At 46.8% G+C, this 16,573-nt stretch overlaps 1 protein-coding gene across 2 annotated transcripts in view; it reads left to right on the top strand.

Moving 5' to 3' along the window:
• Positions 1–16,573, top strand: part of ZCCHC14 (zinc finger CCHC-type containing 14) — an 85,072-nt gene that overhangs the window by 46,596 nt on the left and 21,903 nt on the right. For both annotated transcript variants that reach the window (XM_054453283.2, XM_054453282.2), the window contains exon 3: positions 12,912–12,985. In XM_054453283.2, coding sequence (XP_054309258.2) covers positions 12,912–12,985 — 74 coding nt within the window. The remainder of the gene's footprint in view (positions 1–12,911; positions 12,986–16,573) is intronic.

The following is a 16,573-nucleotide window of genomic DNA, read 5'->3' as shown; positions in this document are numbered from 1 at the left end:
AAAGTGCTGGGATTACAGGCGTGAGCCACCGCACCCTGCCAATTTTTTTTTTAATAACTCTTTTTTTTTTTTTGAGATGGAATTTTGCTCTTGTTGCCCAGGTTGGAGTGCAATGGCGTGATCTTGGCTCACTGCAACCTCCGCCTCCTGGGTTTAAGTGATTCTTCTGCCTTAGCCTCCCAAATAGCTGGGACTACAGGCATGTGCCACCGTGCCTGGCCAAAATTGTTTAAAGTTTAAGAAAAATACTGTCGATGTTTGGAGTAAGGAGTACCTAAAAGTATTTTTTAAATCAATTGATCGGGAAGATGATAGGACCTAGAAAAATAGGTTGATTTCCAAACAGCGTGCGTAATTAGATAGAATCTTCTTTAATTAAAAAATTAGTTTTCCCTCAACAATCATTATTTAATTTGCTTTATTTTAAAATTTGGCATCAAAAGAGACACTAAAACCCTGTTCTGGAAAAATGTTTGTGATATGTTGTGGTTTTGCCCTGGTCTTCAGTTCTTGGCCAGATGGTCAGCATGTGTGTTTCTCAGGTCAGCACTTCATCACATAGTCGTAGTGGCTGAGCCCACACGCCGTGGCTTGAGGGACTGTCTGGTAATAAAATATCAAAGGAAACTTCAAAGGAACATCTGATCATATGGTGGCCTGTTAAAACCTATACCAAGTAATTCCTGAAGATTTGGAAGAATGGATTATGAGTAAAAACAAAATACAGGAAGATAACACAGCAATCATAATTAACTAGAAAGAAATAAATTCAACCTCTCCAATCAAAAAAATAAGAAGCACTGACAGACGATGCCTTTCTTCTGATGGTATACACTGAGGGAATAGATCTACGTCTTTAAAAATGGTTCATTTTAGGCCAGGTGCAGTGGCTCATGCCTGTAATCCCAGCACTTTGGGAGGCCGAGGTGGGCGGATCATGAGGTCAAGAGATTGAGAACATCCTGGTCAACATAGTGAAACCCCGTCTCTACTAAAAATACAAAAATTAGCTGGGCATGGTGGCGCACACCTGTAGTCCCAGCTGCTTCGGAGGCTGGGGCAGGAGAATTGCTTGAACCTGGGAGGTGGAGGTTGCAGTGAGCCGATATCACACCACTGCACTCCAGCCTGGTGACAGAGCAAGACTCCATCTCAAAAAAAAAAAAAAAAAAGTTTATTTTGAAAAACAAAATCACAAATTTATAGAAAAGTTGTAACTACAATATAAAGAACTTTCCTGAAACATTGGGAGTGAATTGTGGATCTGATCCCCCAACATCCCCAAATCTCGATCATGTTTTCTGCAAACAATGAGGACAGCCATCAAGATCAGGAAGTTGGCATTGAGATGTCACCACCCTCTAATTCTCAGGCTCACTCCCATTCCGGCCACTGTCCCAGTAGTGCTTTTTATACTCACAGGATCAAGTTCTGAATCCCAGGGTCCATTTGGCCTCCTTTGTATCCTTCAGTAGCTGTTCCTCCATCTTTCCTTGTCTTTCATGACCTGGATACTTTAGAAGATTATGAACCACTGATTCTGCCAGCCATCCCACAATCTGGGTTTGTTCGATACTTCTCTTGACTATAGATTCAGGCTGTACATCTTTGCCAGGAACATGCTACGCTGCTCTCACTGTGTCCTGTCGGGTGGCACAAGCTCTCAATTTGTTCCGTTACTGATGACAGTCACTATATTAATTTTCATGCTATCTGCCAGGATTCTCCTGTGTAAAAATTACTTTCTAACTGGATAAATAGTCTGTTTCTTATCAGACTTTCGGCTTAATCATTTATTTAAGTTTGTATGGGATTATTGTTTCCTGTTTTATTCAGTGAGTTATAATCCATTAATGTCATTACTCTGATGTTGAAGCTGTACCAAATTTGGCTGGTGGGAGCCCCTGAAAACTGATGTTTTGTGTCTTTTTAATATGTCCTGTCATTCTATGAGCACTTCCTTGCTTTCTGGCATAACAAGGTGTTCAACACTCAGCTTTCTTTCCCCTAGCCCTGAAATCAACAATTTCCGAGGGCCTTGGTTCATTTATTGGGGAATGGGTTTTGGAAGCCAAAATCTGATGCTGTGTGTGTGCCCTGCTAATGGAGTGTGGCTGCTCCCAGGCCTTCTCAGTGACAGTCTAGCACCACAGGGCCCTTTCTAGTTTTTTCCTTTTCTTTCTTTTTCTTTTTTTTTTTGTCTGTGATAGAGTCTCACTCTGTCACCCAGGCTGGAGTGTAGTGGCATGGTCTCGGCTCACTGTAATCTCTGCCTCCCAGGTTCAAGTGATTCTCATGCTTCAACCTCCTGAGGAGCTGGGACTACAGGCATGGGCCATCACACCTAGTTAATTTTTGTATTTTTAGTAGAGATTGGGTTTCCCCATTTTGGCCAGGCTGGTCTTGAACTCCTGGTCTCAAGTGATCTGCCTGCCTCAGCCTCCCAAAGTGCTGGGATTATAGGCATGAGCTACAGCTCCTGGCTTTTTTGTTTTTTGTTTTTGAGATAGTATCTCACTCTGTCACCCAGGCTAGAGTGCAGTGGTGTGATCACTGCTCATTGCATCCTTGAACTCCTGGGCTCAAGGGATCCCCCCAGCCTTGGCCTCCCGAGTAGCTGGGGCTACAGGTGTGTACCACCACACCCAGCTAATTTTTTAAATTTTTAGTGGAATCAGGGTCTCGCTATGTTGCCCAGGCTGGTCTCTAACTTCAGAGCTCAGGCAGTTCTTCCGCCTCGGCCTCCCAAAGTGCTGGGATTACAGGTGTGAGCCCCCATGCCTGGCCACTGTCAGCATCTTTTAAATTTACTGATCCCCACTCAGTTGACTTACCTGGTAGCAAATAAAAGGCTCACTTGACAATTCCTGCATTGATAAAAAGCTGCCCACTTAAAAAAAAAAATTAGGTTTCTTGGAAGCAGCAGTGTTTTCTCATTGAATCTTTTGTAGAGCCATCAGTGACCCCAGTCTGCCTGGAGCCCACTTACCAGTGCCAGTGAGAGGTGGAAACCCGACCACCATCCAGGCCTCTGCCCTTCTGCTCACAGTTGTCTTAGGAATTTTATCTGCGGGCATCGAAAGCTGCTTGGGACCGCGTCAATGATTTTTGTTTCCAACCATCAAACCTATTTTGAACAACTCAAAAGCAGAATAGACTGCTTTTATATTACCCAGGTATTTCACATTTCTCTTGCTTTTCTTTCATTCCTGATGGTCCAAGTTTCCTTCCAGTTCATTTTCCTTCTGTTCGAAGAACTTTAGCAGTTCTTTCAGAGCAGGCCTGCTGACAAACAGTCCTCTCAGTTTTCCTTCATCTGAGGGTGTCTTATTTCACCTTCACTGGATGTAGAATTACAGTTGGTAGTTATTTGCCTTTAGTACTTTAAAATATGATTCTGCTCTCTTCTGGCCTCCATGGTTTCTGATGAGAAATTCCCAGTCATTTGAATGGTTTTCTCCTATGAGGTAATGTATTGTTTTTGATTGCTTTCAAGATTTTTTTGTCTTTAGTTTTTAGCATTGTGCTTATGACGTGTGTGGGTGTTGATTTCTTTGGGCTTATCTTGTTTGGATAAGCTCATTGAGCTTCTTATGCATAGGCTTATGTCTCTCACCAAATTTGGGACTTTTTCAGCCATTGTCCCACCCCTAAAGTTTTAATTTTTTTTCTGTAAATTTTAATTTGGTTCTTTACATCTGAATTTGTGCAGGCTTTCTGTCTGTCTGTGCATCTCAAGAGTGTTTGCCCCTCCCTGTTGGGGCATCGTGACAGTAGCTGCTTCGGTGTCTTTGGTAGTTCTAGCATCTGTGTCATCTCAGTGTTGGGATCTGTTGATTTTCTTGAATAGTATGATACGAGACTCTGACTCATCTTTAATACTACAGAGAATGTTGATGCTTTTGGTTTGGAGCAGTTGACCTGGTTGGGTTCTGACAGCAAGTTCTGTGCAGCCTTCTGTGGGGTGTGGCTGTCGTGCCAGCTCCATTTTCCGAGCTTTGACGGTGCTGTTTGGCCTCATCCTTCGGGGGCATTGCTTGCCGTCTAGCCTGAGACTCTGGTGGAGGTGTGTTCTGCAGTTCAGAGTCTTACATGTGCAGCCCGTGGGTGAACGCATCAACAACATCACAGGGTTGCTTCCCTGAAATCTTCCCTCTCTGCTATCCTTCTGTACTTCCAGTTCCCAGGGGCTCCCCTTTTTGGTCCTCCAGCCAGAAAGCTGGGGCTTTAGCCCTCTCTGCTGTGCACTTCAGTGACCATCCCCATCTTTATGGGAAGACAGAGAGAAGAAAAGGCAGTGAGGAGGTGTCACCCCAGCTGGAATCGCAGCCCCCACATCAGAGAGGAACGTCTCCCTTCCAGGGGCTTTCGTTGCTGCTCCCTCTTACCTGGAACCAGAGTCCCCCAACACTACATTTTTATAGATCATCTTTAGTTCAGTTTCCCTGAAACACAGGTTGGCCCCAAAAAAGTAAGAGGAAACCCGTAACAACTTTATAAGAGTGCCTTTTTAATGCATTAGAATATGTGGCTATTTATTGATGAATTATTTTTAATCTCAGAGTTGTCGATTGTACCTTTAAGAAAAACGTATTTTCCTACAATAAGGCCCCTAACTTTATTTGCTAAAATCAGAGTTCTAGTTCAGATTTTGTTTTGTGTTCTTACTCTGGAGGCACAAATGGAGTAACACCGGTATGTTTATGTTGGAGAGGAGTTTTGTGTTGCCTTTCAAACTTGAATCCAGTAGAACTACAGACTTAAACTATAAATATGAATGGGAGATAAGGAAAATCAAAGACAAAAAAAAAAGAAATGGACTTAATAAAAGATTTTTGTACATAAATACTTCTTCTGACCCCAAGACAAAACCAGGAAAGATGAAGCATATTAAGATAATGTAGGTGACTCTATTAGTAATCAGCTTGAGTATTTATATGAAAGTGTATGGGAGGCCGGGCGCGGTGGCTCACGCCTGTAATCCCAGCACTTTGGGAGGCCGAGGCGGGCGGATCACGAGGTCGGGAGATCAAGACCATCCTGGCTAACACGGTGAAACCCAGTCTCTACTAAAAATACAAAAAATTAGCTGGGCGTGGTGGCAGGCGCCTGTAGTCCCAGTTACTTGGGAGGCTGAGGCGTGAACCTGGGAGGCGGAGCTTGTAGTGAGCCGAGATGGCACCACTGCACTCCAGCCTGGGTGACAGAACGAAACTCTGTCTCCAAAAAAAAAAAAAAAACTGTATGGGAACAGTCGCATATATATAATAGCAGATTAGCAGATAGAAGACTGATGTTAGAGAGTATTTCTATGCTTTCATCTGAAAATGAAAGGCAGGGCTGGGCGTGAAGGTGCAGGCCTGTAGTCCCAGTACTTTGGGAGGCCAAGGCGGCAGATCACTTGAGTCCAGGAGTTCCAGAGCAGCCTGGGTGACATGGCGAAACCCCGTGTCTACAAAAAAAAAATACAAAAATCGGTTGGGCATGGTGATGCATGCCTGTAGAGCCAGCTACTCAGGAGGCTGAGGTGGGTAGATCACTTGAACCCAGGAGGTCGAGGCTGCAGTGAGCCAAGATCACACCACTGCACTTCAGCCTGGGTGACAGAGTGAGACCCTGTCAAAAAGAAAATGAAGGGTATTTTGTTGTGAGGAATCAGTTTATGCATAGTCTGGGATGTGGCCAGTGACCTCTGGATGCTTCCCTGTTCGGTGCCTTCCTGAAACATGTTGCAAATTCTGTTTTATAAAATGTCTGATCGCTTTGTCTAAAACTTTAGAATCAGCTGGGCGCGGTGGCTCATGCCTGTAATCCCAGCACTTTGGGAGGCCAAGGTGGGTGGATCACTTGAGGTTAGGAGTTCGAGACCAGCCTGACCAATATGGCGAAATCCTGTCTCTACTAAAAATGCAAAAATTAGCCAGGCGAGGTGGTGTGCACCTATAATCCCAGCTACTCAGGAGGCTGAGGCACAAGAATCGCTTGAACTCAGGAGATGGAGGTTGCAGTGAGCTGAGATTGCACCACTGCACTCCAGCCTGGGCGACAGAGCAAAACTCTTGTCTTAAAAAAAAAAAATTGTGAACATAAAAGCATACTGTTGCTTGCATTTCAGTCAGTGAATTCAAAGTGCGTGTTAGGCTGGGCACAGTGGCTTTCACCTGTAGTCTTGGCTGTGTAGAAAGCTGAGGCAGGAGGATTGTTGGAGCCCTGGAGTTGGAGTGCAGCCTGGGTAACATAGCCAGGCCCCATCTCTAAAATAAATAAACTTTTAAAAATGCTTGTTAGTAGCATAAAATTGCGTGGGAAAATGTTTGGTTCCTTTTAATTAAAGGATGTAGAGAGCTGCTGGTAGACAGCAAAATAATTTACAACTATTCTGCTGATTGTCCTGTGGTTTAATCTACCAACCTAGTCATTATAGAATTAGATATATAAGATACAGAATTGATGTGGTTACCTGTGTTTTGACTTTGTAACATTTTAATCATCCTCTAAGATCTTGTTTAAATTGTATGTGGTTTTTTAATGTAACTTGTAAGATGTATTTATTTTCTATGGATATCTCATAGTTACACCTACATCTTTTAGGTTGGAGGTATATGTGATATTTTGATATATGTATATAATGTGTAATGATCAAATCAGAGTGAGGTGTCTATCTCAAGATTTAGTCTTTTTATTTTTTTATTTATAGGAATATCATAGGTTTTTGATTCAGCTTTGCTTTACTTTGGAAATCGCACTTGGTCATTAAGGCAAAATGCCAAGTGGGAGACTGCTTAGCAAAGTGAGGAGTAAGAACTTGTGGCCAGGCACAGTAGCTCACGCCTGTAATCCCAGCACTTTGGGAGGCCGAGGCGGGTGAATCACAAGGTCAGGAGATTGAGACCAGCCTGGCCAACATAGTGAAACCCCCATCTCTACTAAAAATACAAAAATTAGCTGGGCATGGTGGTGCATGCCTGTGGTCCCAGCTGCTCAGGAGGCTGAGGCAGGAGAATCACTTGAACCCGGGAGGCAGAGGTTGCAGTGAGCTGAGATCACGCCACTCCAGCCTGGGCGACAGCGCAAGACTCCCTCTAAAAAAAAAAAAAAAAAAGAACTTGTATGAGGGTTGTCCTCCCAGGCCTTTTGGAATCCTATAAAGAAGATTCCATAATCCATACCCAGGGCTCTTCAGAAAGGAAACTTAGTAATATTCATGGCTTGTCTTAGCTTGTTTAAATAGCAATACAGTGGTAAATTTAGCTCCTAGGTTTTTGAGTCCCCTGTAAACCAGAAATACATCTTAACTAAATAATACAATCTGCTCATTAGTAACAAAGGTGAGGCAGGACACTTCAGCTCCTTGGAGATAAATCAGTTGCATTTCAGAGACTCCACTGTAGGGCCCTCTGCTGTTCCTCTGTAGCGGGAGGAAGACCCGGGCAGTGCTGACCATGGGCCCAGGCCCTGTATGAATGCCCCAGCAGGGCCCTTTATTTCTTGGGGATTTTATATCTTTATACTTATTAGGACCATTTCCTGTTTTTATTCATATTTGGTTACAAACTGTTGGCCCTTTTAGGCCACTATCCCCATTAAACAAATGAGGAAGCAGACACAAAACTGACCTTAGTTACTGAATGAATATTTGAACTCAGGTTTTGGGAGGCATCATTCCGTCTCCTTCCCATGTGTCATTAACTGTGAGTTGCTACTGGCTGGAAGACTTTCTCTGTATCTAAAAAAGTAAACACATTGCCCACAAAACTAACATGCTGCTTTTTATTGGTCATAGTTTTATTGAAAGAGCCCTTTAAGTCTTGGCTGCAGAGTTTCATAATATCATTCTTGTACATGCATAGAAAGGAAAATATCCAAATAAATGAGGTAAGGTGCTCCTGCAGCTGACGCAGAGTCCAGCTCCCGTGCATCCCGTCCGGCCGGCTGGGCCGAGGCGTCCATTCCTCACGTGCAGTGGGCTCTGTGTGCCATGCAGCGCTGCGGTACCACAGCATTGGAGCGCGTGCCCAGTCGCTGTTTCGGAGTTTCTCCTAAGCTACTGTACCCGCTTTGTGGGTGGGTTGCTGGCTCTTTCCTCATTTTCTCCATAGCTGGCAGGCTGTCACAACCATGTTATTCCTGCCACATGGCCAGCAGCGGGTGTGAGATGGCCCTGGCATCTGATTGTAGAGGTATTGAAGTGTAAAAGGAAAAAATCAGAAACTGTTCACCTTGGCATTGAAACACCGTGGTGTGGTGCAGTTGGACCAAAGGGAGGCCTGACTTCTGACATCACTATTCTTATTCCAGCTTCCCTCCCTTTTTCAGTGACATGAGAGTACTGGTTTCTAAATGTAGGTGTTGATTCAGTTATAAAATGATAGTCTATGTGATTATACATTTTATCGAAGGCTGTGTGATCTAACTTGTAAGACTTGAGGAAAATGCCTATTGTGTACCTGGAATGAGAAAAGAAGAAAGGTTTGAACAGACAAACATTTCAAAGGGAAAAGTTTATCATCCTTCGTGTTCTTATTTCAGAAGGAGGGCACAGGCCTGGCCCAGCCTCGGGTCCCTTTGCCCTAGCCCTGTTTGTTCCCACACAGGCCTGCCTGGGTGCGGTGCTGACCAGCCTCAGTGCTCCAGGAGAGCATCCTCATGGCCTTGGCTGCCATGTGTCGTGGCCGAATCGCCATTTTTATGCACGCTGGACGCGTTCCTCATGGGGGCTTTCTGGCCAGCGTGGATCCTGTCTTCGTGGGCCCTCTGGCTCTGCTCTCTCAGGTGGTGGGGTGATGTTTGCCCCTGATTTTTTTTTTTTTTTTTTTTGGGATGGAATTTCACTCTTGTTGCCCAGGCTGGAGTGCAATGGCGCAAATCTCGGCTGACCGCCACCTCTGCCTCCTGGGGTCAAGTGATTCTCCTGCCTCAGCCTCCCAAGTAGCTGTGATTACAGGCATGTGCCACCATGCCCGGCTAATTTTGTATTTTCATTAGAGACGGAGTTTCTCCATGTTGGTCAGGCTGGTCTCTAACTCCTGACCTCAGGTGATCCACCTGCCTCAGCCTCCCAAAGTGCTGGGATTACAGGCGTCAGCCACTGCCCCCGGCCGCCCCTGAATTTATCTAGGCATTTGCTTACGCTCCACAGAAGGCAGTGGGGCTGACCAGAGAGGGAGGGGAAGGCGGCCACACTGGGGGCAGACTGGAAGTGGGTTGTAATGAGTGTCTGCGTGCAGATAGGTATTCGCTTTGAGATGGCAAAACCACATTACAGAAATGTGGGGAGAAGCTACTCTTCACTTCGCCACCGTACACAGCTGTTCCATCACTTTCGATCGTTTAGTTTTAGTGTTTTCATTTCCATTTTAAACAAAACTGTCATCATGTTATGCATAGAATTTGTAATTTTCCAGTTAATATCCAAGCCTTTTTTCTTTTTTTAAGTTCTAGGGTACGTGTGCAGGATGTGCAGGTTGTTACATAGGTAAATGTGTGCCATGGTGCGTTGCTGCACTCATCAGCCCATCACTTAGACATAAGCCCGGCATGCGTGAGCTATTTATCTCGATGCTCTATAAGCCTTTTTTCTTGTTGTGGTTTTTAGAATCACAATCTCTAATGGCTCCAGAGTTGAGAGCGTGCTTAAATCTTTCCTGACCTTAACTCAGGCTGGTCACCCAGCCCCCGCACTAGCCCGGCCCCTCACTCCTTGTGTCTGGTCTTCCCTCTCTCCCAGGCTCCTCTTCTCAGCCTTCAGAGCCCGCGGAGCACATGGGGTCCAGGGTAGAGGGAGCCTCGCTGCATCCCTCCTGGGCCCGGAGGTGCCCTGGCGGGGGGCAGCCACTGCCCAGGCTAGCCATTCCGCAGAGGGATGCGCCAACATTTGGGGCCTAGAATTGGAAATGCCTCTTTTATTTGAAAACAGCTGAATAACATTCATCTGCTTTTTCCCATTTTCCTGTCCAGATATGAAATATGAGTGAGTCACTTCCTACTCTCAGTCCAGATGGGTTTTTTTTCTTTTTACTTTTTTCATAAACCCTAATATTATTCAGTCCTGGTACATGAGGTACACATGGTGTTTGTGGCCAGGGACAATGCTGACTACATGTTTCTGTATTCATTGACACTATATGTTGTTTAAAAAAGTAAAATATATGGATTAGAGTGATGTCATTGTGGGAAGTTTTAGAAGTACTGCTTTAGAAAAACAAAAGCTGTGTATTTGCTAACAGTCTGACTGAGGAAGTCAGGCAGGAACAGCGTGTAGTTTCACTGAGTGAACATCAGCAGGGCTGTGCAGCCTCTAAATGTGCTGTGCTCTTTGTTTTGCCAGAAAGGAAATAAACATTTGTATTTTTTATAGTAATTCCTTCCTGTGAGGTGCTATTTTAAGCTTAAAGAACTCTAAATCGAGTGGACTCCCGCATCCGTGAGATGCACAAGGTTCCCTGGTGGAGCAGGTGGTGCCGCTGGGAGCGCAGCGCCCGCTGCCTCGTTCTCCACGACCCTCGCAGCACCTGCAGGGTGACCTGGGACGTGACCGGGTGTTTGTGGCACATGCTGGGGAGCGAGCGAGGATGGTTGGTTCAGTGCAGGGTTGGCCGACTCATTCTGCAGAGACACAGGGAGTCAATGTCGTTGGCTCTGGGAGCAGAGTGGTGTCTGGCACAGCTCCTCAGCCGTGGTATCACGGGGTGGCCACAGAGGACATGCAGATGAGAGGTGTGTGGAGGCCCACAGAGCTGCTCACAGACGGGCAGGTGTTGGTTTAGACAGCGCTGTCCGGGAGCACACCGCTCAGCATGGCAGCCACTAGCCTCCCGTGGCTGCAGAACCCTCAGCGTGGTTCTTCAGGACAACTGGGGGTTGAATGTTTAATTTTATTCCTTCTTAATTAACTTGTCATGGGTGATTTGGGCAGTGCAGGCTTAGAACCATCCCCAGAACGTGTGCACAGAGCAGGTCCTTGCTCTAGGGGAGGTTCGTGTATGTTAGGAGAATAAGTTGCCAAAAAATGTGGGGAATCGTTTAAAAAATTATAATATACTGTAGGACTTCTCAGAGCCCTTAATATCCTAACGCACATTGACAGTTTACAAGGAATTTCTGAGATTTTTTTTTTTTTTGAGACGAAGTCTCACTTTGTTGCCTGGGCTGGAGTGCAATGGCGTGATCTCGGCTCACTGCAGCCTCCGCCTCTCGGGTTCAAGCGATTCTCCTGCCTCAGCCTCCCGAGTAGCTGGGATTACAGGCGCCCGCCACTACGCCCAGCTAATTTTTTGTATTTTTAGTAGAGACGGATTCACCATGTTGGCTAGGCTGCTCTTGAACTCCTGACCTTGTGATACGCCTGCCTCGGCCCCCCAAAGTGCTGGGATACCAGGCGTGAGCCACTGCTCCCAAACTCCCCAAAAAACTTTTTGGCCATACAGTTTTTTGAGGTGGCCGTGACCTTGTGTGAGCACTGGCGCCCGTGGAGAGGGCTCTGGAGAACGGTGGTGCGGGAGATCAGGCGGTCTTTGGGTGCCTGCAGAAAGTGTCACATTCACAGTTCTGAGAAGTTATGTTGAGTATTTCACGTTGGACAAAGTTAGATCCTACAAATTAGCAGACATCCCCGTCGCACACGGCCAGGTGGCCTCCAGACCCAGCGAAGGCTGGTGGAGGAAGGCGGAAGAATGCTCCCGTAGCCTCTTTCCCAGTTATGTGTAAAGCTGCGGTGTGGGGCTCCTGGAGCCTGGGAAGTGTGGATGCTGGCAGAGCCGGGTGTGTTGGGCAGCGAGAAACATCAGCGCTGGATCAGCAGGGCAGGCCTGCCTTGATGTGGCTGAGTCAGAAACTACAGCATGTTCGGTACGCGGCTGTTTTATTTTGAGCAGATATTTGGGCTCATTTAAAAATAGTGCTTAAAACCTAATTGTATCTTCTTATTTTTGATGAGAAAAACACGCACCAGCGTACATGGAAAACGGGATGAGTAGGCCGATGCCTTCCGGGCTCCCTGGTGAGGCCGCTCGTCCCTTTGGCTGTCCATCCTGTGCAGCTTCATTCACTGCAGCCTGGTTCTGCTCCGAGACAGTGCTATCTTTCTGATTCCCCCAGGACTGCTGTTCTGGTCTCCTCATCCTTGCCCTTGCAGAGAAGGATGAGAATGAATTCTCTTGAAAAGAAAGGCCAGGCACGGTGGCTCTCGCCTGTAAATCCAGCACTTTGGGAGGCTGAGGCGGGCAGATCACCTGAGGTCAGGAGTTTGAGACCAGCCTGGCCAACATGGCAAAACCCCGTCTCTTCTAAAATTACAAAAATCAGCCAGGCATGGTGGTGCGTGTGCCTGTAATCCCAGCTACTGGGGAGGCCGAGGCACGAGAATCGCTTGAACCCAGGAGGCAGAGGTTGCAGTGAGCTGCCGAGACAGAATGAGACTCTGTCTCAAAAAAAAAAAAAAAAAAAAAAGAAAATACATAGAAGAGGCTCCCCAGGTGACTGTGTTCTTGGGGAAATATTATCTAAAATAGTCACAATTGAAAATGCTGAGCATTAGCTTTTCAGAAGTTGGGACAGATTCATAACGGTTTTGAGGGTGAACCTGGGAGGCTGCACAGATACTCAGTTGTAGCTACTGCTGGGCTCTTGCTGGGTCCATAAACGTATGTCTGTACTCCAGTGCTGTTCCTGCCCTTCCATTGCCAGATGTGGCTTTGCTTCCCCTCCTTTCTGTTGTGAATCTGCCCTGCATTGGTGCTGCTGCCCGCCTTCCTCTCCAGGCTCTGGTTCTAGATGAGATGCCACCGAAGTGACAGGACAGCCTTGGGTGCTGAGAACCTCGTTTTTGAAAACTGCTAAATATTAAATGCTAAATAATCATGTATATACTTCAAGCTCTTATTTCATTTTTGTTTTTTGTTTTACTTTTACAGTGAGTGTTGAAAAGATAGACCTGAAGGGATTATCACACACAAAAAATGACAGAAATGTTGAATGTTCCTTTGAGGTAAGATGCTAAGTTTTTTTCCCCTCTCTCCTGTAAGGGTAGGAAGAAAACACTTACCCTGGAGATGCTTTTCTTTCCTAGCTAAGGCTGTGCCTTGTGCAAAGCCCTCTGCCAGTGCTGTATAGGAAGCTGGCCCTGGGCTCGGGGTCCAGGGTGGGGGTTGTTGGCTGCGGGGCCTCTACAGGCAGGAAGGGTGGGGGCTCGGGCAGGGCCTGGGGTTGTCAGTTCAGGTGTGAATGGTGCATACCTCAGGGGGCTCTAGCAGAACTGGATGAGGCAGCCTGCAGAGCAGCGCACACAGAACCCGGGGCCGTGGTGCCTGTGGAGACTGATGATGAAAGCTCCTTGGTCTGGGCAGGGAACGCTCCTTAAACTGACACGTTCAGGTGCTGGGAGCTGGTCACTGAAGTTGGGTACCACAAAGAATCAGGAGAGATGAGCAGTGTTGTGTTTCCTGGTGACCCACGGTGACCAGGGTCGAGACAGCCAGAAGCCCATTTCCCTCTCACAGCAAGGCGTGCAGGAGGCCACCCCGCTCCCTGGACGCTGTGCCCCATCAGAACCTGAGGGTGCCCTTAGGGGTACAGGACCCCTCTGGCTACTCTGTGACATCCCTAGGATGTGGCCCTCTGCTCCCGGCCCAAGGTGCTAGCCAGGGCACCAGTCCTCACGTGTTCATCCTGGGCAGCAGGATGCAGGAGGAAGAAAGGCAGGCTTGAACTCTTTCTCTTAAGGAACATTCCTGAAAGCAGCTTCTAGACACTTCACGTAAACCAGATTTACGTTCTTGGTCCCACCTGGATGCCTAAGAGGCTGGGAAATGTGTCCCGGCTGATGGTGCCAAGCTCCCAGTCAGGGCTCTGTTAGGAACCCCGGCAGGGGGATATTCTCCTTGGACCATGTGTGCATCGAGTGCTGACTGCTCTTGAAGGTCAGTTCCCAGTGTCATTGGAGAGTGCTCTCCGGACAGAACTCCTGTGAGCATCTGGCATGACTCATCTGTGCAGCTTACTAATTTTTTGAAGTGTAGCTACACCAAAATACTTCAAATCCTTTTTCCACTAAAGGGACAAGTCTCCACTTGGTTTGGGAGACTGTGTTGTGACAAGCAGTTGTTACGCTGTGCGTTTTTCTTTTGAAAATGTAAGGAAAATCCTCAGCTGCTGAGGTTTGGAGGTTGCTGGCGCCTGTGATGGTAGTGCCAGAGTCTTGGCGCCCATGGAGTTTCTGGGTCTTATGTCGTGCAGCCCAGACGGAGCCCAGGGAAAGACCACAGGGGCCCTCTGAGTGCCCTGGAACCCAGCAGTGGTACCAGTGAGCCTAGGTATTTGCTGACATTTTGCGGTGGTCGCGTGTGACACCTTCCTTCATTCCTTGCATTGCGGTGTCAGGCCTGTTCAGATACTGGTGAGGACTGTGCGCTTAAGAAGGTGCTGTGCACGGAGCTGTCTTCGCATATGGTCGTAGCACAGTGGGCTTTGATTTGCTCCCAATCCTTAGTTATTTGTGGTGAGGAAATCGGGAGTCAGGTCCACACAGTGTGAGGTGTGAGAACTTCATACAACCTGACTGGCCATAGCTTTGCTTTGCTTTTCTCTTTTCTTTTTTTTTTTTTAGACAGAGCCTTGCTCTGTCGCCCAGGCTGGAGTGCAGTGACGTGATCTCGGCTCACTGCAAGCTCCGCCTCCCGGGTTCACACCATTCTCCTGCCTCAGCCTCCTGAGTAGCTGGGACTACAGGCGCCCGCCACCACGCCCGGCTAATTTTTTGTATTTTTAGTAGAGACGGGGTTTCACCATGTTAGCCAGGATGGTCTCAATCTCCTGACCTCGTGATCCACCCACCTCGGCCTCCCAAAGTGCTGGGATTACAGGCGTGAGCCACTGCGTCCAGCGTTTTGTTTTGTTTTCTTTTCTTTTCCTTTCCTTTCTCTTTTCTTTTTTCTTTCTTTCTCTTTTTTTGACACTGTCTTGCTCTGTCACCAGGCTGGAATGCAGTGGCATTATCTTGGTTCACTACAGCCTCGACCTCCTGGGCTTAAGCAGTCCCCTCACCTTAGCCTCCTTCCTAGTAGCTGGTACCACAGGCACATGCCACCATACTCAGCTAATTTTTTGTACTTTTGTGGAGATAGGGCTTCCCCGTGTTGTTCAGGCTGGTCTCAAACTCCCTTGCTCGAGCGATCTGTCCGCCTCAGCCTCCCAAAGTGCTGGGATTACAGACATGAGCCATCACACCTGGCCAGATTTTTCTGTTTTAGAAATCAAGTTGATTCTGAAAGTTAGCGGGGCATAGTGGCTCACACCTGTAATCCCAGCACTTTGGGAGGCCAAGGTTGGTGGATCACTTGGGGTCAGGAGTTCAAGACCAGCCTAGCCAACATGGTGAAACCCTGTCTCTACTAAAAATACAAAAATTAGCTGGGCGTGGTGGCAGGTGCCTGTAGTCACAGCTACTCAGGAGGCTGAGGCAGGAGAATGGCGTGAACCTGGGAGGTGGAGCTTGCAGTGAGCCGAGATCGCGTCACTGCACTCCAGCCTAGGTGAAAGAGCGAGACTGCATCTCAAAAAAAAAAAAAAAAAAAAAGAAAAAAAGAAATCAAGTTAAAGTAATATGGAAAGAACTAGAGTAATTAATTTTGAAAAGAAGAAATGAATTGGAAGACTTGCACTACCTGATTTCAAGGCTTCTCGAACAGCAGAATCACAACGCTGTGAGGTAGCAAAAGGGAAGGCAGCACAGATGAGTGGGACAGAAGAGGCTCCAGACAGACTCACACACACACGCTGGGTATGAAGGAGTACCACAAAGAAAGGATGCAATTTTCAGCAGACATCCTGGAACAGGCATCCATATGCAGGAGAAGCGAGCCTTGACTCCTGCCGCAGCCCTTACACCAAATTAACTCAGAAGTGATCAGAGACCTAAGTGTAAACCCAAAACAAAAACTGCTGGGAGGAAACAAACTTTGTGATTTTAAATTAGGTGAAGATTTCTGAGATACAGTGCCGAAAACATCCATAAAAGACGAAATCGATGGATTAGAATATATTAAAATTTAAAACTTTCTCTTTGAGAGACACTATGAAGAGAATGAAAAGGCACAGATTAGGAGAAAATATTTGCAAGTCATGTAGCTGATGAAGGATTTATATGTTCAAAATGTATAAAGAATTCTCAAAACTTTTTTTTAAGAGATGGGGTCTCCAGCTGGGCGCGGTGGCTCACGCCTATAATCCCAGCACTTTGGGAGGCCAAGGTGGACGGATCACCTGAGGTCAGGAGTTTGAGACCAGCCTAGCCAAGATGGCAAAACCCTGTCTCTAGTAAAAATAGAAAAATTAGCCAGGCGTGGTAGCCGGTACCTATAATCCCAGTTGCTCCAGAGGCTGAGGCAGGAGAATCGTTTGAAGCCAGGAGGTGGAGGTTGTAGTGAGCCAAGATCATGCCACTGCACTCCAGCCTGGGCAACAAAAGCAAAACTGCCTGGAAAAAAAAAAAAAAAAAAAAAAAAATGGTGTCTCCTTCTGTCACCCAGACTGGTCTTGAACTCTTGCCTCAAGGGATCCTCCTGTCCTGGCCTCTTAG

The sequence above is a fragment of the Pongo pygmaeus genome, chromosome 18 (assembly GCF_028885625.2).
Source record: "Pongo pygmaeus isolate AG05252 chromosome 18, NHGRI_mPonPyg2-v2.0_pri, whole genome shotgun sequence".
NCBI classification, from domain to species: Eukaryota; Metazoa; Chordata; class Mammalia; order Primates; family Hominidae; genus Pongo; species Pongo pygmaeus.
The sequence above is the reverse complement of the archived record's forward strand: the minus strand, read 5'-3'. Positions and strand labels throughout refer to the sequence as shown.